We start from the raw sequence: 25,575 nt of genomic DNA on the forward strand, positions 1-25,575 counted from the left end.
TAACCCCTTCTCATGTACAGCACCATGGAATCAATGGTGCTATATAAATAAATAATAACAATAAAAAAATGGTTCATGCTATGTGATCTGGACAGTGTTTATTGTCCAGATTCAGATTTATTGATTTGATATTATATAAACTTACTATGTAAATTGATACTGCGATAAAAGCCAGGAACTAACATATGATTGTCGCTAGTGAAAGGCTCACACTGGGAGCTGAAACGTCGCCATTATGGGCTAAATAGCACTTTATTCACCTCGATGAGCCGGCATGCTGCCTCCATTTTTTGTCTCTCAGTCTTTGGCCGGAGGCCGCGGCTCCTGGATACACTGCTGCTGCATACATATAATGTACCGCACTATAGTGACCCAGACACAGCTCATCCATATAAAATACCGCACTATAGTGACCCGGACACAGCTCATCCATATAACGTGCCGCACTATAGTGACCCGGACACAGCTCATCCATATAACGTGCCGCACTATAGTGACCCGGACACAGCTCATCCATATAACGTGCCGCACTACAGTGACCCGGACACAGCTCATCCATATAACGTGCCGCACTACAGTGACCCGGACACAGCTCATCCAAATAACGTGCCGCACTATAGTGACCCAGACCCAGCTCATCCATATAACGTACCGCACTATAGTGACCCGGACACAGCTCATCCAAATCACGTACCGCACTATAGTGACCCAGACCCAGCTCATCCATGTAACGTACCGCACTATAGTGACCCAGACACAGCTCATCCATATAACGTGCCGTACTACAGTGACCCGGACACAGCTCATCCATATAACGTGCCGCACTATAGTGACCTGGACACAGCTCATCCACATAACGTGCCGCACTATAGTAAACCGGACACAGCTCATCCATATAACGTGCCCCACTATAGTGACCCGGACACAGCTCATCCATATAACGTGCCCCACTATAGTGACCCGGACACAGCTCATCCATATAACGTGCCCCACTATAGTGACCCGGACACAGCTCATCCACATAACGTGCCTCACTATAGTGACCCGGACACAGCTCATCCACATAACGTGCCGCACTATAGTAAACCGGACACAGCTCATCCACATAACGTACCGCACTATAGTGACCCAGCTCATCCATGTAACGTACCGCACTACAGTGACCCGGACACAGCTCATCCATATAACGTGCCGCACTACAGTGACCCGGACACAGCTCATCCAAATAACGTGCCGCACTATAGTGACCCAGCTCATCCATATAACGTACCGCACTATAGTGACCCGGACACAGCTCATCCATATAACGTGCCGCACTATAGTGACCCGGACACAGCTCATCCATATAACGTGCCGCACTATAGTGACCCGGACAAAGCTCATCCATATAACGTGCCGCACTATAGTGACCCGGACACAGCTCATCCATATAACGTGCCCCACTATAGTGACCCGGACACAGCTCATCCACATAACGTGCCGCACTATAGTGACCCGGACACAGCTCATTCACATAACGTGCCGCACTATAGTAAACCGGACACAGCTCATCCACATAACGTACCGCACTATAGTGACCCGGACACAGCTCATCGATATAACGTGCCGCACTATAGTGACCCGGACACAGCTCATCCATATAACGTGCCCCACTATAGTGACCCGGACACAGCTCATCCACATAACGTGCCGCACTATAGTGACCCGGACACAGCTCATCCATATAACGTGCCGCACTATAGTGACCCGGACACAGCTCATCCATATAACGTGCCGCACTATAGTGACCCGGACAAAGCTCATCCACATAACATGCCGCACTATAGTAAACCGGACACAGCTCATCCACATAACGTACCGCACTATAGTGACCCAGACCCAGCTCATCCATGTAACGTACCGCACTATAGTGACCCAGACACAGCTCATCCATATAAAGTGCCGCACTACATTGACCCGGACACAGCTCATCCATATAAGGTGCCGCACTATAGTGACCCGGACACAGCTCATCCATATAACGTGCCGCACTACAGTGACCCGGACACAGCTCATCCATATAACGAGCCGCACTATAGTGACCCGGACACAGCTCATCCACATAACGTGCCGCACTATAGTAAACCGGACACAGCTCATCCACATAACGTCCCGCACTATAGTGACCCAGACCCAGCTCATCCATATAACGTGCTGCACTATAGTGACCCGGACACAGCTCATCCACATAACGTGCCGCACTATAGTAAACCGGACACAGCTCATCCACATAACGTCCCGCACTATAGTGACCCAGACCCAGCTCATCCATATAACGTGCCGCACTACAGTGACCGGGACACAGCTCATCCAAATAACGTACCGCACTATAGTGACCAAGACCCAGCTCATCCATGTAACGTACCGCACTATAGTGACCCAGACACAGCTCATCCATATAACGTGCCGCACTATAGTGACCCGGACCCAGCTCATCCATGTAACGTACCGCACTATAGTGACCGGGACACAGCTCATCCATATAACGTGCCGCACTATAGTGACCGGGACACAGCTCATACACATAACGTGCCGCACTATAGTGACCCGGACACAGCTAATCCACATAACGTGCCGCACTATAGTGACCCGGACACAGCTCATCCATATAACGAGCCGCACTATAGTGACCCGGACACAGCTCATCCACATAACGTGCCGCACTATAGTAAACCGGACACAGCTCATCCACATAACGTCCCGCACTATAGTGACCCAGACCCAGCTCATCCATATAACGTGCTGCACTATAGTGACCCGGACACAGCTCATCCACATAACGTGCCGCACTATAGTAAACCGGACACAGCTCATCCACATAACGTCCCGCACTATAGTGACCCAGACCCAGCTCATCCATATAACGTGCCGCACTACAGTGACCGGGACACAGCTCATCCAAATAACGTACCGCACTATAGTGACCAAGACCCAGCTCATCCATGTAACGTACCGCACTATAGTGACCCAGACACAGTTCATCCATATAACGTGCCGCACTATAGTGACCCGGACCCAGCTCATCCATATAACGTGCCGCACTATAGTGACCGGGACACAGCTCATACACATAACGTGCCGCACTATAGTGACCCGGACACAGCTCATCCACATAACGTGCCGCACTATAGTGACCCGGACACAGCTCATCCACATAACGTGCCGCACTATAGTGACCCGGACACAGCTCATCCACATAACGTACCGCACTATAGTGACCCAGACCATCCATGTAACGTACCGCAATATAGTGACCCGGACACAGCTCATCCATATAACGTGCCGCACTACAGTGACCCGGACACAACTCATCCAAATAACGTGCCGCACTACAGTGACCCGGACACAACTCATCCAAATAACGTGCCGCACTACAGTGACCCGGACACAACTCATCCAAATAACGTGCCGCACTATAGTGACCCAGACCCAGCTCATCCATATAACGTACCGCACTATAGTGACCCGGACACAGCTCATCCACATAACGTGCCGCACTACAGTGACCGGGACACAGCTCATCCAAATAACGTACCGCACAATAGTGACCCAGACCCAGCTCATCCATGTAACGTACCGCACTATAGTGACCCAGACACAGCTCATCCATATAAAGTGCCGCACTACAGTGACCCGGACACAGCTCATCCATATAACGTGCCCCACTATAGTGACCAGGACACAGCTCATCCATATAACGTGCCGCACTATAGTGACCCGGACACAGCTCATCGATATAACGTGCCGCACTACAGTGACCCGGACACAGCTCATCCATATAACGTGCCGCACTACAGTGACCCGGACACAGCTCATCGATACCACTATAGTGACCCGGACACAGCTCATCCATATAACGTGCCCCACTATAGTGACCCGGACACAGCTCATCCATATAACGTGCCGCAATATAGTGACCCGGACACAGCTCATCCATATAACGTGCCCCACTATAGTGACCCGGACACAGCTCATCCATATAACGTGCTGCACTATAGTGACCCAGACACAGCTCATCCAAATAACGTACCGCACTATAGTGACCCAGACACAGCTCATCCATATAACGTACCCCACTATAGTGAGCCGGACACAGCTCATCCATATAACGTACCGCACTACAGTGACCCAGACACAACTCATCCATATAACGTACCGCACTACAGTGACCCAGACACAGCTCATCCATATAACGTACCGCACTATAGTGACCCAGACACAGCTCATCCATGTAACGTACCGCACTACAGTGACCCAAACACAACTCATCCATATAACGTACCGCACTACAGTGACCCAGACACAGCTCATCCATATAACGTGCCGCACTATAGTGACCCAGACACAGCTCATCCATATAACGTGCCGCACTATAGTGACCCAGACCATCCATGTACCGTGCCGCACTACAGTGACGGGGACACAGCTCATCCATATAACGTACCGCACTATAGTGACCCAGACACAGCTCATCCATGTAACGTACCGCACTACAGTGACCCAAACACAACTCATCCATATAACGTACCGCACTACAGTGACCCAGACCCAGCTCATCCATGCAACGTACCGCACTATAGTGACCCAGACAGAGCTCATCCATATAACGTGCCGCACTATAGTAAACCGGACACAGCTCATCCACATAACGTACCGCACTATAGTGACCCGGACACAGCTCATCCATATAACGTGCCACACTATAGTGACCCGGACACAGCTCATCCATATAACGTGCTGCACTATAGTGACCCAGACACAGCTCATCCAAATAACGTACCGCACTATAGTGACCCAGACACAGCTCATCCATATAACGTACCCCACTATAGTGAGCCGGACACAGCTCATCCATATAACGTACCGCACTACAGTGACCCAGACACAACTCATCCATATAACGTGCCGCACTATAGTGACCCAGACACAGCTCATCCATATAACGTGCCGCACTATAGTGACCCAGACCCAGCTCATCCATGTACCGTGCCGCACTACAGTGACGGGGACACAGCTCATCCATATAACGTGCCGCACTATAGTGACCCGGACACAGCTCATACACATAACTTGCCGCACTACAGTGACCCGGACACAACTCATCCATATAACGTGCCGCACTATAGTGACCCAGACCCAGCTCATCCATGTACCGTGCCGCACTACAGTGACGGGGACACAGCTCATCCAAATAACGTACCGCACTATAGTGACCCAGACCCAGCTCATCCATGCAACGTACCGCACTATATTGACCCAGACACAGCTCATCCATATAACGTGCCGCACTATAGTGACCCAGACCCAGCTCATCCATGCAACGTACCGCACTATATTGACCCAGACCCAGCTCATCCATGTAACGTACCGCACTATAGTGACCCAGTCACAGCTCATCCATATAACGTACCGCACTATAGTGACCCAGTCACAGCTCATCCATATAACGTGCCGCACTATAGTGACCCGGACACAGCTGGAAACATTTGGCACTACAGGTAGAAGCCACCACTGGTCCCCAGTGTGGCAGCAGCAGCCCAGGCGCCAGTGTCCCCAATGGCGAGCCCAGGATGAGGACCCACTACTCCCCTGCAGCCGCTCCCCACGGTCACTGTGATACGCCTGAGCCTCAGTATGCCGCCTCTCTGCGAGTCATTGTTATCACCGCTTCCGTCCACTGTCATCACTGCCCCGGTAACCGCGGAGCAGCACTCACCCGCAGCGGCACCTTGGTGTGAACACTGTCGCACAGCTGTGCGTATTCGGGGCTGTAGATGTAGACCGGATGGGAACAGTCCGCCATGCCGTCCAGCCGTGCGCAGCGCTAGGGCAGGAAACGTTACAATAACTTTATTGGTTACTTCAGTAGGTTCCCGGCCGTCCCGAGGGCGGGGCCACACTCCAGAGTCACGTGAGAGTCTCATGATTGTTTCTCATTGGTTGTAATGGCGCATGTGTAGAAGCCGCCCGGCGAGCGTGTGACGTCACAATGGGGCTCTCGCTGATCCTGGGTCCTATATAATGACGTTGACTAGCTGCGGAGGCGCATTCAGGTCAGGGGTAAGAGGAGTGCGGCTGTGGCGGGCTTTACCCGTTTTCTATGCTCGGCCTTAATGGAGAGCGTCACCTTTCTGTACCCCGTGACGTGATTTCGCTGCAGGCTACTGTGGGGGCAGGATGTTATTGGCAGTGCTGCCTGTCACCAGTAAGTCCATAGCCAGAAAAGGACAGTGAAGGCACAGCGACTGCCCTGCACCCATGTCTGCGTCTGCTGGGCCTGTCCGCTTGGCGGAGAGCATGTAGTGGGTGCGCAGGACATGACCGTGTGTATTCTGCTGGCACACTATCCTGTGAGTACGAAATGGGAGATGTGTCATGGGCTCCCAATATAGACAAAAATAAGGCGATAATCTGAGCTGCGCTGCGCCCCCCGGTGGGGCTGTGCCAAGTAGGCACAAGGTATAGTAAAGGGTTAACAAGGCTCTTTCGTGTAGAGGGGTTCTCTAGCTGAAACAACTCTTACAGGGGAATTCCTATCACAGACATTAATAGGAATCTGCCAGCAAGTTTTTTCGACCTCATCTGAGAGCAGCCGTATGTAGGGGCAGAGAACCTGATTCCAGCAATATATCACTTAGTTTACAGGGGGCAGCAGCTGTGATATCATCAGGGTTTTTAGATGTAGCAGAGCTGTGAAAGCTACCCCTGCCCACGCCAGGCTCTGTATATGCAATGTCCATAGATAGTAAGCTGATAATCAGTGCTGGAGTTGTGGTTGGACCAGTATGCACACAGGCACCAGTCCTGGCAGTGATCATTTCCTGCTGCTAAAAACACTTATTGTATTGTAACAACAGCACAGAGACTAGTACGTGACACATCCCTGAAATCTGCTCTCAGATTACATAGTAAAAACCTGGTGACAGATTCCCTTTAACGATATAGCTACAGGAAATAAATATCTGATAGGTGCAGTGCCACCTCTGGAATCCACTAGATCGAGAACAATGGTTAACAACCCCCAGCTTGCCATGTAAGAAAGCTTCAGCGTCCAAGCAGAAAAACAATAAACACGTCTGTGGCAATCGAAAAACTTGTTATACATCAAATTAATTGTAATAAATTAGATCCTAGTGCCTTCTGTTTGTATAAGTGGAGAAAGATGTCTGGGGAGACGTTACAACACCACCGGACGTGTCCTGGTTTATCCACATACACCAAACAGCAGAATAAAAGAACATTGTTCCAAGACAGTAATGTAGTGTAACATAAAGCACCTTGTTAGAGCTCTGTAACCGGCATCTGTAAAGCTATAGCGGCAGTTTGGTACGGTCAGGGGACCAGACAAGGTCAGTAATCGGCATCTGTAAAGCTATAGCGGCAGTTTGGTACGGTCAGGGGACCCGACACGTTCATTAATCGGCATCTGTAAAGCTATAGCGGCAGTTTGGTACGGTCAGGGGACCCGACACATTCATTAATCGGCATTTGTAAAGCTATAGCGGCAGTTTGGTACGGTCAGGGGAACCGACACGTTCATTAATCGGCATCTGTAAAGCTATAGCGGCAGTTTGGCACGGTCAGGGGACCCAACAAGTTCAGTAATCGGCGTCTGTAAAACTATAGCGGTAGTTTGGTACAGTCAGGGGACCCGACAAGGTCAGTAATCGGCATCTGTAAAACTATAGCGGCAGTTTGGTACAGTCAGGGGACCCGACAAGTTCAGTAATCGGCATCTGTAAAGCTACAGCGGCAGTTTGGTACGGTCAGGGGACCCGGTAAGGTCAGTAATCGGCATCTGTAAAGCTATAGCGGCAGTTTGGTACGGTCAGGGGACCCGACAAGTTCAGTAATCGGCATCTGTAAAGCTATAGCGGCAGTTTGGTACGGTCAGGGGACCCGACAAGGTCAGTAATCGGCATCTGTAAAGCTGTAGCGGCAGTTTGGTCATTGGATCTGACAAGTTCAGTAATCGGCATCTGTAAAGCTATAGCGGCAGTTTGGTACGGTCAGGGGACCCGAGAAGGTCAGTAATCGGCATCTGTAAAGCTATAGCGGCAGTTTGGTACGGTCAGGGGACCCAACAAGTTTAGTAATCGGCATCTGTAAAGCTATAGCGGCAGTTTGGTACGGTCAGGGGACCCGAGAAGGTCAGTAATCGGCATCTGTAAAGCTATAGCGCCAGTTTGGTACAGTCAGGGGATCCGGCAAGATCAGGAATCGGCATCTGTAAAGCTACAGCGGCAGTTTGGTACGGTCAGGGGACCCGGTAATGTCAGTAATCGGCATCTGTAAAGCTATAGTGGCAGTTTGGTATGGTCAGGGGACCCGACAAGTTCAGTAATCGGCATCTGTAAAGCTATAGCCGCAGTTTGGTACGGTCAGGGAACCCGACAAGTTCAGTAATCAGCATCTGTAAAGCTATAGTGGCAGTTTGGTACGGTCAGGGGACCCGACAAGTACAGTAATTGGCATCTGTAAAGCTATAGCGGCAGTTTGGTCAGATGACCTGACAAGTTCAGTAATCGGCATCTGTAAAGCTATAGCGGCAGTTTGGTACGGTCAGGGGACCCGACAAGGTCAGTAATCGGCATCTGTAAAGCTATTGCGGCAGTTTGGTACAGTCAGGGGACCAGACAAGGTCAGTAATCGGCATCTGTAAAGCTATAGCGGCAGTTTCGTACGGTCAGGGAACCCGACAAGTTCAGTAATCGGCGTCTGTAAAGCTATAGAGGCAGTTTGGTACGGTCAGGTGATCCGACACGTTCAGTAATCGGCATCTGTAAAGCTACAGCGGCAGTTTGGTACGGTCAGGGGACCGGACAAGTTCAGTAATCGGCATCTGTAAACCTTTAGCGGCAGTTTGGTATGGTCAGGGGACCCGACAAGTTCAGTAATCGGCGTCTGTAAAGCTATAGCGGCAGTTTGGTACAGTCAGGGGACTCGACAAGGTCAGTAATCAGCATCTATAAAGCTATAGCGGCAGTTTGGTACAGTCAGGGGACCCGACAAGGTCAGTAATCGGCATCTGTAAAGCTATAGCGGCAGTTTGGTAGGTCAGGGGACCCGACATGTTCAGTAATCGGCTTCTGTAAAGCTATAGCGGCAGTTTGGTATGGTCAGGGGACCCGAGAAGGTCAGTAATCAGCATCTGTACAGCTATAGCGGCAGTTTGGTACGGTCAGGGGACCCGACAAGTTCAGTAATCGGCGTCTGTAAAGCTATAGCGGCAGTTTGGTACAGTCAGGGGACCCGACAAGTTCAGTAATCGGCATCTGTAAAGCTATAGCGGCAGTTTGGTAGGTCAGGGCACCTGACAAGTTCAGTAATCGGCGTCTGTAAAGCTATAGCGGCAGTTTAGTACAGTCAGGGGACTCGACAAGGTTAGTAATCAGCATCTATAAAGCTATAGCGGCAGTTTGGTACAGTCAGGGGACCCGACAAGGTCAGTAATCGGCATCAGTAAAGCTATAGCGGCAGTTTGGTAGGTCAGGGGACCCGACATGTTCAGTAATCGGCTTCTGTAAAGCTATAGGGGCAGTTTGGTACGGTCAGGGGACCCGAGAAGGTCAGTAATCAGCATCTGTAAAGCTATAGCGGCAGTTTGGTACGGTCAGGGGACCCGACAAGGTCAGTAATCAGCATCTATAAAGCTATAGCGGCAGTTTGGTACGGTCAGGGGACCCGACAAGTTCAGTATTCGGCATCTGTAAGCTATAGCGGCAGTTTGGTACGGTCAGGGGACCCGACAAGTTCAGTAATCGGTATCTGTAAAGCTATAGCGGCAGTTTGGTACGGTCAGGGGACTCGACAAGGTCAGTAATCGGCATCTGTAAAGCTGTAGCGGCAGTTTGGTCAGGGGATCTGACAAGTTCAGTAATCGGCATCTGTAAAGCTATAGCGGCAGTTTGGTACGGTCAGGGGACCCGACAAGTTTAGTAATCGGCATCTGTAAAGCTATAGCGGCAGTTTGGTATGGTCAGGGGACCCGAGAAGGTCAGTAATTGGCATCTGTAAAGCTATAGCGGCAGTTTGGTACGGTCAGGGGACCCGACAAGTTCAGTAATCGGCGTCTGTAAAGCTATAGCGGCAGTTTGGTACAGTCAGGGGACCCGACAAGTTCAGTAATCGGCATCTGTAAAGCTATAGCGGCAGTTTGGTACGGTCAGGGGACCCGACACATTCATTAATCGGCATTTGTAAAGCTATAGCGGCAGTTTGGTACGGTCAGGGGAACCGACACGTTCATTAATCGGCATCTGTAAAGCTATAGCGGCAGTTTGGCACGGTCAGGGGACCCAACAAGTTCAGTAATCGGCGTCTGTAAAACTATAGCGGTAGTTTGGTACAGTCAGGGGACCCGACAAGGTCAGTAATCGGCATCTGTAAAACTATAGCGGCAGTTTGGTACAGTCAGGGGACCCGACAAGTTCAGTAATCGGCATCTGTAAAGCTACAGCGGCAGTTTGGTACGGTCAGGGGACCCGGTAAGGTCAGTAATCGGCATCTGTAAAGCTATAGCGGCAGTTTGGTACGGTCAGGGGACCCGACAAGTTCAGTAATCGGCATCTGTAAAGCTATAGCGGCAGTTTGGTACGGTCAGGGGACCCGACAAGGTCAGTAATCGGCATCTGTAAAGCTGTAGCGGCAGTTTGGTCATTGGATCTGACAAGTTCAGTAATCGGCATCTGTAAAGCTATAGCGGCAGTTTGGTACGGTCAGGGGACCCGAGAAGGTCAGTAATCGGCATCTGTAAAGCTATAGCGGCAGTTTGGTACGGTCAGGGGACCCAACAAGTTTAGTAATCGGCATCTGTAAAGCTATAGCGGCAGTTTGGTACGGTCAGGGGACCCGAGAAGGTCAGTAATCGGCATCTGTAAAGCTATAGCGCCAGTTTGGTACAGTCAGGGGATCCGGCAAGATCAGGAATCGGCATCTGTAAAGCTACAGCGGCAGTTTGGTACGGTCAGGGGACCCGGTAATGTCAGTAATCGGCATCTGTAAAGCTATAGTGGCAGTTTGGTATGGTCAGGGGACCCGACAAGTTCAGTAATCGGCATCTGTAAAGCTATAGCCGCAGTTTGGTACGGTCAGGGAACCCGACAAGTTCAGTAATCAGCATCTGTAAAGCTATAGTGGCAGTTTGGTACGGTCAGGGGACCCGACAAGTACAGTAATTGGCATCTGTAAAGCTATAGCGGCAGTTTGGTCAGATGACCTGACAAGTTCAGTAATCGGCATCTGTAAAGCTATAGCGGCAGTTTGGTACGGTCAGGGGACCCGACAAGGTCAGTAATCGGCATCTGTAAAGCTATTGCGGCAGTTTGGTACAGTCAGGGGACCAGACAAGGTCAGTAATCGGCATCTGTAAAGCTATAGCGGCAGTTTCGTACGGTCAGGGAACCCGACAAGTTCAGTAATCGGCGTCTGTAAAGCTATAGAGGCAGTTTGGTACGGTCAGGTGATCCGACACGTTCAGTAATCGGCATCTGTAAAGCTACAGCGGCAGTTTGGTACGGTCAGGGGACCGGACAAGTTCAGTAATCGGCATCTGTAAACCTTTAGCGGCAGTTTGGTATGGTCAGGGGACCCGACAAGTTCAGTAATCGGCGTCTGTAAAGCTATAGCGGCAGTTTGGTACAGTCAGGGGACTCGACAAGGTCAGTAATCAGCATCTATAAAGCTATAGCGGCAGTTTGGTACAGTCAGGGGACCCGACAAGGTCAGTAATCGGCATCTGTAAAGCTATAGCGGCAGTTTGGTAGGTCAGGGGACCCGACATGTTCAGTAATCGGCTTCTGTAAAGCTATAGCGGCAGTTTGGTATGGTCAGGGGACCCGAGAAGGTCAGTAATCAGCATCTGTACAGCTATAGCGGCAGTTTGGTACGGTCAGGGGACCCGACAAGTTCAGTAATCGGCGTCTGTAAAGCTATAGCGGCAGTTTGGTACAGTCAGGGGACCCGACAAGTTCAGTAATCGGCATCTGTAAAGCTATAGCGGCAGTTTGGTAGGTCAGGGCACCTGACAAGTTCAGTAATCGGCGTCTGTAAAGCTATAGCGGCAGTTTAGTACAGTCAGGGGACTCGACAAGGTTAGTAATCAGCATCTATAAAGCTATAGCGGCAGTTTGGTACAGTCAGGGGACCCGACAAGGTCAGTAATCGGCATCAGTAAAGCTATAGCGGCAGTTTGGTAGGTCAGGGGACCCGACATGTTCAGTAATCGGCTTCTGTAAAGCTATAGGGGCAGTTTGGTACGGTCAGGGGACCCGAGAAGGTCAGTAATCAGCATCTGTAAAGCTATAGCGGCAGTTTGGTACGGTCAGGGGACCCGACAAGGTCAGTAATCAGCATCTATAAAGCTATAGCGGCAGTTTGGTACGGTCAGGGGACCCGACAAGTTCAGTATTCGGCATCTGTAAGCTATAGCGGCAGTTTGGTACGGTCAGGGGACCCGACAAGTTCAGTAATCGGTATCTGTAAAGCTATAGCGGCAGTTTGGTACGGTCAGGGGACTCGACAAGGTCAGTAATCGGCATCTGTAAAGCTGTAGCGGCAGTTTGGTCAGGGGATCTGACAAGTTCAGTAATCGGCATCTGTAAAGCTATAGCGGCAGTTTGGTACGGTCAGGGGACCCGACAAGTTTAGTAATCGGCATCTGTAAAGCTATAGCGGCAGTTTGGTATGGTCAGGGGACCCGAGAAGGTCAGTAATTGGCATCTGTAAAGCTATAGCGGCAGTTTGGTACGGTCAGGGGACCCGACAAGTTCAGTAATCGGCGTCTGTAAAGCTATAGCGGCAGTTTGGTACAGTCAGGGGACCCGACAAGTTCAGTAATCGGCATCTGTAAAGCTATAGCGGCAGTTTGGTAGATAAGGGCACCTGACAAGTTCAGTAATCGGCATCTGTAAAGCTATAGCGCCAGTTTGGTACAGTCAGGGGATCCGGCAAGGTCAGGAATCGGCATCTGTAAAGCTATAGCGGCAGTTTGGTGCAGTCAGGGGACCCGACAAGGTCAGTAAACGGCATCTGTAAAGCTGTAGCAGCAGTTTGGTAGGTCAGGGGACCCGACATGTTGAGTAATCGGCTTCTGTAAAGCTATAGCGGCAGTTTGGTAGGTCAGGGAACCCGACAAGTTCAGTAATCGGCGTCTGTAAAGCTATAGCGGCAGTTTGGTACGGTCAGATGACCCGACACGTTCAGTAATCGGCATCTGTAAAGCTACAGCGGCAGTTTGGTACGGTCAGGGGACCCGACAAGTTCAGTAATCGGCATCTGTTAAGCTTTAGCGGCAGTTTGGTACGGTCAGGGGACCCGACAAGTTCAGTAATCGGCGTCTGTAAAGCTATAGCGGCAGTTTGGTACAGTCAGGGGACTCGACAAGGTCAGTAATCAGCATCTATAAAGCTATAGCGGCAGTTTGGTACAGTCAGGGGACCCGACAAGTTCAGTAATCGGCATCTGTAAAGCTATTTGGCAGTTTGGTACGGTCAGGGGACCCGACAAGTACAGTAATTGGCATCAGTAAAGCTATAGCGGCAGTTTGGTCAGGTGACCTGACAAGTTCAGTAATCGGCATCTGTAAAGCTATAGCGGCAGTTTGGTACGGTCAGGGGACCCGACAAGGTCAGTAATCTGCATCTGTAAAGCTATTGCGGCAGTTTGGTACAGTCAGGGGACCCGACAAGGTCAGTAATCGGCATCTGTAAAGCTATAGCGGCAGTTTGGTAGGTCAGGGGACCCGACATGTTCAGTAATCGGCTTCTGTAAAGCTATAGCGGCAGTTTGGTACGGTCAGGGGACCCGAGAAGGTCAGTAATCAGCATCTGTAATGCTATAGCGGCAGTTTGGTACCGTCAGGGGACCCGACAAGGTCAGTAATCAGCATCTGTAAAGCTATAGCGGCAGTTTGGTACGGTCAGGGGATCCGACAAGTTCAGTATTCGGCATCTGTAAGCTATAGCGGCAGTTTGGTACGGTCAGGGGACCCGACAAGTTCAGTAATCGGCATCTGTAAAGCTTTAGCGGCAGTTTGGTATGGTCGGGGGACTCGACAAGGTCAGTAATCGGCATCTGTAAAGCTGTAGCGGCAGTTTGGTCAGGGGATCTGACAAGTTCAGTAATCGGCATCTGTAAAGCTATAGCGGCAGTTTGGTACGGTCAGGGGACCCGAGAAGGTCAGTAATCGGCATCTGTAAAGCTATAGCGGCAGTTTGGTACGGTCAGGGGACCCGACAAGTTTAGTAATCGGCATCTGTAAAGCTATAGCGGCAGTTTGGTATGGTCAGGGGACCCGAGAAGGTCAGTAATTGGCATCTGTAAAGCTATAGCGGCAGTTTGGTACGGTCAGGGGACCCGACAAGTTTAGTAATCGGCGTCTGTAAAGCTATAGCGGCAGTTTGGTACAGTCAGGGGACCCGACAAGTTCAGTAATCGGCATCTGTAAAGCTATAGCGGCAGTTTGGTAGGTCAGGGCACCTGACAAGTTCAGTAATCGGCATCTCTAAAGCTATAGCGCCAGTTTGGTACAGTCAGGGGATCCGGCAAGGTCAGGAATCGGCATCTGTAAAGCTATAGCGGCAGTTTGGTGCAGTCAGGGGACCCGACAAGGTCAGTAAACGGCATCTGTAAAGCTGTAGCAGCAGTTTGGTAGGTCAGTGGATCTGACAAGTTCAGTAATCTGCATCTGTAAAGCTATAGCGGCAGTTTGGTACGGTCAGGGGACCCGGCAAAGTCGGGAATCGGCATCTGTAAAGCTATAGCGGCAGTTTGGTACGATCAGGGGACCCGACATGTTGAGTAATCGGCTTCTGTAAAGCTATAGCGGCAGTTTGGTACGGTCAGGGGACCCAACAAGGTCAATAATCAGCATCTGTAAAGCTTTAGCGGCAGTTTGGTACGGTCAGGGGACCCGACAAGGTCAGTAATCGTCATCTGTAAAGCTATAGCGGCAGTTTGGTACGGTCAGGGGACCCGACAAGTTCAGTAATCGGCATCTGTAAAGCTATAGCAGCAGTTTGGTACGGTCAGGGGACCTGACAAGTTCAGTAATCGGCATCTGTAAAGCTATAGTGGCAGTTTGGTATAGTCAGGGGACCCGACAAGGTCAGTAATCGGCATCTGTAAAGCTGTAGCGGCAGTTTGGTCAGGGGACCTGACAAGGTCAGGAATCGGCATCTGTAAAGCTATAGCGGCAGTTTGGTACGGTCAGGGGACCCGACAAGGTCAGCAATCGGCATCTGTAAAGCTATAGCCGCAGTTTGGTACGGTCAGGGGACCCGACAAGTTCAGTAATCGGCATCTGTAAAGCTATAGCAGCAGTTTGGTACGTTCAGGGGACCCGACAAGTTCAGTAATCGGCATCTGTAAAGCTATAGCAGCAGTTTGGTACGTTCAGGGGACCCGACAAGTTCAGTAATCGGCATCTGTAAAGCTGTAGCGGCAGTTTGGTCAGGGGACCTGACAAGGTCAGTAATCGGCATCTGTAAAGCTATAGCGGCAGTTTGGTACGGTTAGGGGACCCGACAAGTTCAGTAATCAGCATCTGTAAAGCTATAGCGGCAGTTTGGTACGGTCAGGGGACCCGACAAGTTCAGTAATCGGCATCTGTAAAGCTATAGCAGCAGTTTGGTACGTTCAGGGGACCCGACAAGTTCAGTAATCGGCATCTGTAAAGCTATTGCGACAGTTTGGTACAGTCAGGGGACCCGGCAAGGTCAGTAATCGGCATCTGTAAAGCTGTAGCGGCAGTTTGGTCAGGGGACCTGACAAGGTCAGTAATCGGCATCTGTAAAGCTATAGCGGCAGTTTGGTACGGTCAGGGGACCTGACAAGGTCAGCAATCGGCATCTTTAAAGCTATAGCCGCAGTTTGGTACGGTCAGGGGACCCGACAAGTTCAGTAATCAGCATCTGTAGAGCTATAGCGGCAGTTTGGTACGGTCAGGGGACCCGACAAGTTCAGTAATCGGCATTTGTAAAGCTATAGCGGCAGTTTGGTCAGGTGACCTGACAAATTCAGTAATCGGCATCTGTAAAGCTATAGCGGCAGTTTGGTACGGTCAGGGGACCCGACATGTTCAGTTATCGGCATCTGTAAAGCTTTAGCGGCAGTTTGGTACGGTCAGTGGACCCGAGAAGGTCAGTAATCGGCATCTGTAAAGCTATAGCGGCAGTTGTTTGGTACGGTCAGGGTATCCGGCAAGGTCAGTTATCGGCATTTGTAAAGCTATAGCGGCAGTTTGGTCAGGTGACCTGACAAATTCAGTAATCGGCGTCTGTAAAGCTATAGCTGCAGTTTGGTACGGTCAGGGGACCCGACATGTTCAGTAATCAGCATCTGTAAAGCTATAGCGGCAGTTAGGTACGGTCAGGGGACCCGACAAGTTCAGTAATCGGCATCTGTAAAGCTATAGTGGCAGTTTGGTATAGTCAGGGGACCCGACAAGGTCAGTAATCGGCATCTGTAAAGCTGTAGCGGCAGTTTGGTCAGGGGACCTGACAAGGTCAGGAATCGGCATCTGTAAAGCTATAGCGGCAGTTTGGTACGGTCAGGGGACCCGACAAGGTCAGCAATCGGCATCTGTAAAGCTATAGCCGCAGTTTGGTACGGTCAGGGGACCCGACAAGTTCAGTAATCGGCATCTGTAAAGCTATAGCAGCAGTTTGGTACGTTCAGGGGACCCGACAAGTTCAGTAATCGGCATCTGTAAAGCTATAGCAGCAGTTTGGTACGTTCAGGGGACCCGACAAGTTCAGTAATCGGCATCTGTAAAGCTGTAGCGGCAGTTTGGTCAGGGGACCTGACAAGGTCAGTAATCGGCATCTGTAAAGCTATAGCGGCAGTTTGGTACGGTTAGGGGACCCGACAAGTTCAGTAATCAGCATCTGTAAAGCTATAGCGGCAGTTTGGTACGGTCAGGGGACCCGACAAGTTCAGTAATCGGCATCTGTAAAGCTATAGCAGCAGTTTGGTACGTTCAGGGGACCCGACAAGTTCAGTAATCGGCATCTGTAAAGCTGTAGCGGCAGTTTGGTCAGGGGACCTGACAAGGTCAGTAATCGGCATCTGTAAAGCTATAGCGGCAGTTTGGTACGGTTAGGGGACCCGACAAGTTCAGTAATCAGCATCTGTAAAGCTATAGCGGCAGTTTGGTACGGTCAGGGGACCCGACAAGTTCAGTAATCGGCATCTGTAAAGCTATAGCAGCAGTTTGGTACGTTCAGGGGACCCGACAAGTTCAGTAATCGGCATCTGTAAAGCTATTGCGACAGTTTGGTACAGTCAGGGGACCCGGCAAGGTCAGTAATCGGCATCTGTAAAGCTGTAGCGGCAGTTTGGTCAGGGGACCTGACAAGGTCAGTAATCGGCATCTGTAAAGCTATAGCGGCAGTTTGGTACGGTCAGGGGACCTGACAAGGTCAGCAATCGGCATCTTTAAAGCTATAGCCGCAGTTTGGTACGGTCAGGGGACCCGACAAGTTCAGTAATCAGCATCTGTAGAGCTATAGCGGCAGTTTGGTACGGTCAGGGGACCCGACAAGTTCAGTAATCGGCATTTGTAAAGCTATAGCGGCAGTTTGGTCAGGTGACCTGACAAATTCAGTAATCGGCATCTGTAAAGCTATAGCGGCAGTTTGGTACGGTCAGGGGACCCGATATGTTCAGTTATCGGCATCTGTAAAGCTTTAGCGGCAGTTTGGTACGGTCAGTGGACCCGAGAAGGTCAGTAATCGGCATCTGTAAAGCTATAGCGGCAGTTGTTTGATACGGTCAGGGTATCCGGCAAGGTCAGTTATCGGCATTTGTAAAGCTATAGCGGCAGTTTGGTCAGGTGACCTGACAAATTCAGTAATCGGCGTCTGTAAAGCTATAGCTGCAGTTTGGTACGGTCAGGGGACCCGACATGTTCAGTAATCAGCATCTGTAAAGCTATAGCGGCAGTTAGGTACGGTCAGGGGACCCGACAAGTTCAGTAATCGGCATCTGTAAAGCTATAGCGGCAGTTTGGTACGGTCAGGGGACCCGACAAGTTCAGTAATCTGCATCTGTAAAGCTATAGCGGCAGTTTGGTACGGTCAGGGGACCCGACAAGTTCAGTAATCGGCATCTGTAAAGCTATAGCAGCAGTTTGGTATGGTCAGGGAACCTGACAAGTTCCATTTGCTACAACTAATGAACTACTGGAGACCCAGATACGATAGAAGCAAATGTAATATCTACATATAAAGCTCTGTCTTCATCTTCCCTGTTATGCCTTGGTCTTTGGGATAGGGGCTGCAAGGATTACTAGTTCTTTAGTGATAGTCTGCTGATAAAACACTGATTTTATCTAAACTACAACAAGCAGCCCAGTAAGTGACACATCGCTGAAATCCCAACATTATGCTGCCTTTACAGTGTGCTGCTTTCAGAGCACATTCATTTTAAAAGCAGAGATTGCAGCTGGCTATGTAACAGCTTACTGCTGCCTCTAATGAAGCAGACTCCGCGCCTGAGCCCGCACCATACATTAACAGCGCTGTGTGAAGAAAATGGACACCACAAGTCATTAAGGGGTTAATACACCATGACACTCTCTTGTCAATTGTCTCCCATTTATTTCAGCTGCCATAAAGCACACGTGCCGATAATACAGTAATAAATTAATATCTGCATATCTGCAACGTGGTCGCCCCCCAGCAGTGCCTTTAAAAATAAAGCCTTTCCGCACTGGCCAACTAAAGCCCCATATACAGCTATACCATGCAAATATTAATGTATTTACAGAAAAATTCAATACAAATTTCCGGTTTGGGGACCCTGGTAAACCCTTTTAGGACCGATATCGATATGAGATGAGAATACTATGGAGAACTTATAACTGGGACTTGCTTTACCTAACACTGGCATCTACATTCATGGCCAAAAGTTTTGAGAATGACACAAATATTATATTTTCACATGATCTGCTGGCCTCTGGTTTTTATGTGTGTTTGTCAGATGTTTTTATCACATACAGAAATATAATTGCAATCATATTATGAGTAACAAAAGGTTATATTGACAGTTAGAATGAGTTAATGCAGCAAGTCAATATTTGCAGTGTTGACCCTTCTTCTTCAGGACCTCAGCAATTCTCCCTGGCATGCTCTCAATCAACTTCTGGATCAAATCCTGACTGATAGCAGTCCATTCTTGAAAAAATCAATGCTTTTATTTTGTCTGAGTTTGGAGGTTTTTGTTTGTCCACCCGTCTCTTGATGATTGACCACAAGTTCTCAATGGGATTAAGATCTGGGGATTTTCCAGGCCATGGTCCCAAAATCTCTATGTTTTGTTCCCTGAGCCATTTAGTTATCACCTTTGCTTTATGGCAAGGTGCTCCATCATGTTGAAAAAGGCATTGTTGATCGCCAAACTGCTCTTGGACGTTTGGGAGAAGTTTCTCTTGGAGGACATTCTGGTACCATTCTTTATTCATGGCTGTGGTTTTAGGCAAGACTGAGAGAGATCCCATTCCCTTGGCTGAGAAGCAACCCCACACATGAATGGTTTCAGGATGCTTGACAGTTGGCATGAGACAAGACTGGTGGTAGCGCTCACCTGGTCTTCTCCGAATAAGCCGTTTTCCAGATGTCCCAAACAATCGAAAAGGGGATTCATCAGAGAAAATGACTTTACCCCAGTCCTCAGCAGTCCACTCCCTGTACCTCTTGCAGAATATCAGTCTGTCCATGATGTTTTTTCTGGAGAGACGTGGCTTCTTTGCTGCCCTCCTTGAGACCAGGCCTTGCTCCAAGAGTCTCCGCCTCACAGTGTGTGCAGATGCACTCACACCTGCCTGCTGCCATTCCTGAGCAAGCTCTGCACTGTTGGTAGCCCAATCCCGCAGCTGAAACACTTTTAAGAGACGGTCCTGGCGCTTGCTGGTCTTTCTTGGGCGCCCTGGAGCCTTTTTGGCAACAAGGGAACCTCTCTCCTTGAAGTTCTTGATGATGCGATAGATTGTTGACTGAGGTGCAATCTTTCTAGCTGCGATACTCTTCCCTGTTAGGCCATTTTTGTGCAGTGCAATGATGACTGCACGTGTTTCTTTAGAGATAACCATGGTTAACAGAAGAAAAACAATGATACCAAGCACCAGCCTCCTTTTAAAGTGTCCAGTGGTGTCATTCTTACTTAATCATGACAGATTGATCTCCAGCCCTGTCCTCATCAACACCCACACCTGTGTTAATGGAGCAATCGCTGAAACGATGTTAGCTGGTCCTTTTAAGGCAGGGCTGCAATGATGTTGAAATGTGTTTTGGGGGATAAAGTTAATTTTCTAGGCAAATATTGACTTTGCAAGTAATTGCTGTTAAGCTGATCACTCTTTATAACATTCTGGAGTATGTGCAAATTGCCATTAGAAAAAATGAAGCAGTAGAATTTGTAAAAATTAATATTTGTGTCATTCTCTAAACTTTTGGCCATGACTGTACTTATAGTGACTGTCGAGATAACGTGTTGGTAGCACCGGTGCCTCATGGCCAAGGAGTGTCCCCTTTTTTTCCCACCAACCCACACATGATGCTTATTCGACACCGATAGGACCCTTGCTATTCTGCTCAAGATCTTTAATGCTTCTTTAGATATTGACTTTTTTTTCTTTTTCACTTTACGGTACCCCTTTATATTGTAAACATTTTAATTTATTTTTTTGTCCTAGTTAAAGGGGTTATCCAGGCTCTTAAGAATGATGGCCTATCCATATCTGATCAGGGGGGTACGGAAAGACAGACCTCAGAAAATATATTGATATTGATAAAGGGAATGTGTCATCAGAAAATTACCTATTGTTTAAATCAGGTTTTCGAGTTTCATGAATTTACAGGAGTTTTCAGCAGACTCACTATCATCAGACTCAAGATTATAATAACAGGTAACAAACAACTCTACATATAACAGGATCCACCATTCACAATCGGTGATATCATGCATGATCCTGTTCCCCCTCACTTCAAAAGGACCTTTGCACACGTTCATTAGATGCTTGTATACTAGTGAGCGTCTATTGCTGCTAATGTACATGTGTATTTCCTGAAAAGACAGGGAGTTAGAGTCTAAAATAGCCCCAGCGGGAAAACTTCAAGATTTCTCATTTTTTTAATACTAATTGTGATATGGAAAAAAAATTACCAACATTTAAAAAAAAAAAATACATTTATCACAAAATGATGATTTAAGCAGTAGGTAATTTTCTGATGACACATTCCCTTTAATGGCCTAAGGATGCACCATCAGTTTTAAAAGGCTGGAGAGCCTGTTTTTTTATCTGACTTTTCTCTTACATGTCCTGTTTGATAATAGCTGTACTAATGCCTTAAATCGGTACCGTACTTCGCAGAGATAAGTGTCTTCACATTGACATAACATCATAAACTGTAAAGGCCCGCATCCATGGCACCGCTGCTGCATGCTCGCCCTCCCATTGCCACCGATCAGGGGGTGTCACTTGCTACTGGCTTCTAATACAAGCCACAAAGGTCAGCGATTGCACAAAGTAACTTGACAAGGCACACCTATTCATTGGAAGCCATTGCTTGTGGTACCTGATGAGGCTTCTTGAGAGACTTTGCTTACATGAAGAGAACCCAGAAAGGTAATATATAGTAATAAAATGTAACTTTTAATAAGCATCTAAAAAGGACTAACAACAACCAAACAACACAAACACCACACTGTAAAGTCAACTCTAGGTCAACCCCATAAAAATTGCCCTCGCCTTTAATCCTGGCTACCAGTGGAGGGGGCAAATGGTAGCCCTGCTCCTCGGAGGCTGTCCCTCTCTGCTCTAGAAAGCCTTATGTAAGTGATGGCAAGCACTCACTCACATCACACTATGGGGTGAATCACAGATAGACAACCGGGGTAAGAGGGCAAAAAATGACAATGGATAAACAGGTTTTCTGGATGTAGTCAATTCCTAAGGCTACTTTCACACATCAGGTTTTCGGTGTCAGGCGCGATCCGGCGTCGTGCCGGAGCGCCGGATCCGGCAAATGTTTCATAAAACCGGATGTGACGGATCCGTTTTTCTGCCGGATCCATCTTGCTCTTGACAGACAAAACCGGATCCGTCTCATCCGGTTCATCCGGTTTTCGATCCGTTTTTCGACGGATTACGCCGGATCCGGTTTTTAAAATCGCCCCTTGTGGCCTTCCGAACGGGATTGGCTACTGAAAAACTTTATATAGCGTGTTCCTACAGCCCTTCTTTGACAGGTTGTAGAGGAGAAAGTGCAGGTTGGAGAGAAGAGCAAGTTACTGGCGAAGATGGATGTTGTGATTGGAAATATTTTGAAGAATTTGGCGGATTTTACAGCGGAGGCGAATCGTTTGAGGGTGATTGTTCTGGAGAAGGAGAGTGCGAGACAGCAGCGCATCAGGCATCGTAGACGACGTTTGTGGATCCACCCCATCACAGCCAAGAGAATGACGCGTGGGGTCTATTCTACACTCTGCATGGACCTTAGACGAAACCCGGATAAATTTTTTGGATATGTTCGGATGAAAATGGAGAATTTTGATTACTTGGTGGAGCGCATTGCACACCTCATAAGAAAAGCGGACACCTATTGCCGCTTCTCTGTTTCACCCGCAGAGCGTCTGATGGTGACTTTAAGGTAAGCCACATTTATTGGATATGCTCGCATCAGAGCACACTTTCACTGCAATCTTGTTGGTGGTAGTTTGTATCTCCAAGTGTTATAGCTGAGTTTTGGTATGTAATGCTGTGATTTTAAACTAATTGATTGTTTTTTAATTCCCCACAGATTTCTTGCAACTGGAGAATCCCTTTCGTCACTGCATTTCCAGTACAGACTCGGGATTTCCACCATATCTGGAATAGTGAAGTACACATGCCGTGCACTGTGGGACTCCTTAGCTGAAGAGTTTTTACCAGAGCCCACAACAGAGAGGTGGATTGAAATTTCAGAAAAGTTTCAACAGAAATGTCAGTTTCCCAACTGCTTGGGCGCTGTGGACGGGAAACATATCCGCATTGTAAAGCCAGCCGGATCGGGATCGGAATATTTCAATTACAAGAAATATTTTTCAATTGTCCTCATGGCCATCGCTGACGCGGAATACAAATTTATTGCTGTTGATATTGGGGCCTATGGCCGCTCCAATGACTCTCAAGTTTTCAAACTGTCTGCCATGGGGCGTAAACTGTATGGAAACACCTTCCAGTTCCCACCCCCTAGACCGCTGCCGCAAACATCTGGTCCACCTATGCCATTTGTCTGTGTAGGGGATGAAGCCTTCCAGCTGTCAGAACACCTTTTGAAACCGTACGGTAGCAGAGGATTGTCAAGAACAAAACGCATTTTTAATTACCGCCTCACAAGAGCAAGAAGAATGGTTTAATGTACCTTTGGTATTCTGACAGCCAAATGGCGGGTCCTATTGACTGCGATCAACCTCAAGACAGAAACTGTGGACGAGGTGATCAAAGCTTGCGTGGTACTCCACAATTTTGTTATCTGCAAGGAACCCATTTCCATTGAGGACACCTCTGAAGAAACCACCTTGCAAGATTACCATGACATTACCACTAGAAGTTCTGTGACGGTTTCAGTAATGAGGGACAATTTTGCACTATACTTTATGTCACCTCAAGGCAGAGTACACTGGCAGGATGACAGAGTGTGAAAGATTTGTGCCCTTAACCAAACTTGTGTACCTTCTGTACCAACAGTATATACCTTTGCCAACCAAAGTTGGCTATCTTGTCATGGTCTTACTATTTTTACCTTTAGGCCACAGGTGTGTACCTGGTTGTGTTTTATGCAAAGTATTTCACCTTTTAACAAAAGTTGTGTACATTGTTAGGAAATCACCAACAATAAACACAACTTTTTAGGTGAAATACTTTGCTTCAAACACAACCAGGAACACAACTGTGGCAAAAAGCTAAAATTTACCCACAGTTATATACCTGGTTTTGAATACCTTTTTACTTTTGAAATACCCTGTATTTAACCTTTTTTTTAAACATAGTTCGCCGCAGAAAGAAATGACAGACAACCATTGTGAAACGATAATTTAACTTTTATTTAAAATATTTTTTTTTTTGTAAAATGTTTTTAAAGTGCAAAAAACTTTTTTAATAAAGGTTTTAAACCCAATGGGCATTTTTATTAAAAAACACACATTACAAATCTGTGTAGTGTGGGGTGGAAATACTGCTGGAGGGGCTGCGGGACACTTCGACACTGGGAGTGTGGAGAGAGGACTGGGATCGTGGTGGGGAAGGAACAGTTAGAGGTGAAGGTGTGGAAAAAGCTACAGAATGGGTGGACATGTGGGAGGCAGAAGAGGTGGTGGGCGGTGGAGTGGAGGGTTGGGCAGGGACTGTAGGAGCAGATGATGTTGATGGCAAGTTGTATGGGGAAGGAGTTTGGTACGGGGAAGGAGTTTGGTACGGGGCAGGTTGCTGGAAGTGGGGAGATGTCTGGTACTGGGGAGGTTGCTGGTACTGGGGAGGTGGCTGGTATGTAATAGGAGGGGGAGGATGGAAAGTGGCTGGAGGGGGTGCAGGTGGAGGAACTACTGGGGTGGGAGGAGGAGGTTGGGAGGTAACGTGCTGGAGAGCACCGTGGCATGAATGCATTACATGCATCTGCTGGGTAGGAGAGAGCGTTTCCATGCGCTCCACAACAGACCTGAAAAAGGTGTGGTTTGGCGAAGATCTTGCTTCTGAATGCATGGTTTGCAGAAGTGTCTTCACCTCCAGAATGCTGGAGTTGATCTGCTGAAAGCCTGCGGAGATTTGCTCTGACAAGACTTTCAGACAGTTCTGGAAAGATGCATTCAGATGCAAGATCTCTGGCGCATAAGTCTTTTCCTGACCCCTCTGCCGCTGCCGCCCAGTACCCGCAGGTGTACTAGAGGTGGCAGGGGCAGAAGGGTGGGGTAAAGGGAAAGCGATCTCCTCACCAGCAGCTTCATGTAATGTAGGCGGCCACGATGCTCCTGTGCTGGTGGAGGGGACAGATGGGTCGAATGTGTGGGAAGGCTGGGAAGGTGCAGATGTACCGGGGCGGTCGAAGTGTCCCTCGGTGCCGGTCTCCTCAGGGATCGCCTCAGAAGGGTCCAATCGTGCAGGCTCCCGAGTGCTGCTCACCGTGCTGTGGAATAAAGAGAAAAAAAAACAATTAAAATAGTGACATGGCATGGCCCTGGCTGAAAAAAAATTGTTACATCTAAACATTTTTTTTTCACATGTGGTGTGTAATATTTACCTTCTGGTGACCATTGTATCCCGGAGGAACGACAGGGCTCGTGCGTACTTGTACTTGCTCCTGCGTCTTCCAGATCCACTCGGGGCCCGCTTCTCTTTATTGAACTCCTTCTTGAAACGATCCCTCACAGACCGCCACCGCTTCACAATTCTGTCCCCTGAAACGAGAAAGGACAAAGTGGTTAGTATACAACATCAGTGTTTCCCAAACTCCAGTCCTCATGGTCCCCAGGGGTCATGTTTTCAGGATTTCCATAGTAAAT

At 48.7% G+C, this 25,575-nt stretch overlaps 2 protein-coding genes across 4 annotated transcripts in view; one reads left to right on the forward strand and one right to left on the reverse strand.

The window, feature by feature from the left end:
• Positions 1 to 5,918, reverse strand: part of HDAC8 (histone deacetylase 8) — a 71,245-nt gene extending 65,327 nt beyond the window's left edge. Inside the window, exon 1 of the mRNA XM_073558787.1 lies at positions 5,756 to 5,918. Within this exon, the coding sequence (XP_073414888.1) occupies positions 5,756 to 5,842 (87 nt within the window). The 5' untranslated portion in view covers positions 5,843 to 5,918. The remainder of the gene's footprint in view (positions 1 to 5,755) is intronic.
• Positions 5,919 to 5,967: 49 nt separating this feature from the next.
• Positions 5,968 to 25,575, forward strand: part of LOC141069323 (uncharacterized) — a 135,702-nt gene continuing 116,094 nt past the window's right edge. Inside the window, exon 1 of one of the 3 annotated variants that reach the window (XM_073558784.1) lies at positions 5,968 to 6,092. The gene's annotated coding sequence lies outside the window, so the exon portion shown is untranslated. The other 2 variants (XM_073558783.1, XM_073558785.1) reach the window with 2 other exon arrangements.

The sequence above is a fragment of the Dendrobates tinctorius genome, unplaced genomic scaffold, assembly GCF_039654945.1.
Source record: "Dendrobates tinctorius isolate UK_male_01 unplaced genomic scaffold, ASM3965494v1 ptg000258l, whole genome shotgun sequence".
In the NCBI taxonomy this organism is placed as follows: Eukaryota; Metazoa; Chordata; class Amphibia; order Anura; family Dendrobatidae; genus Dendrobates; species Dendrobates tinctorius.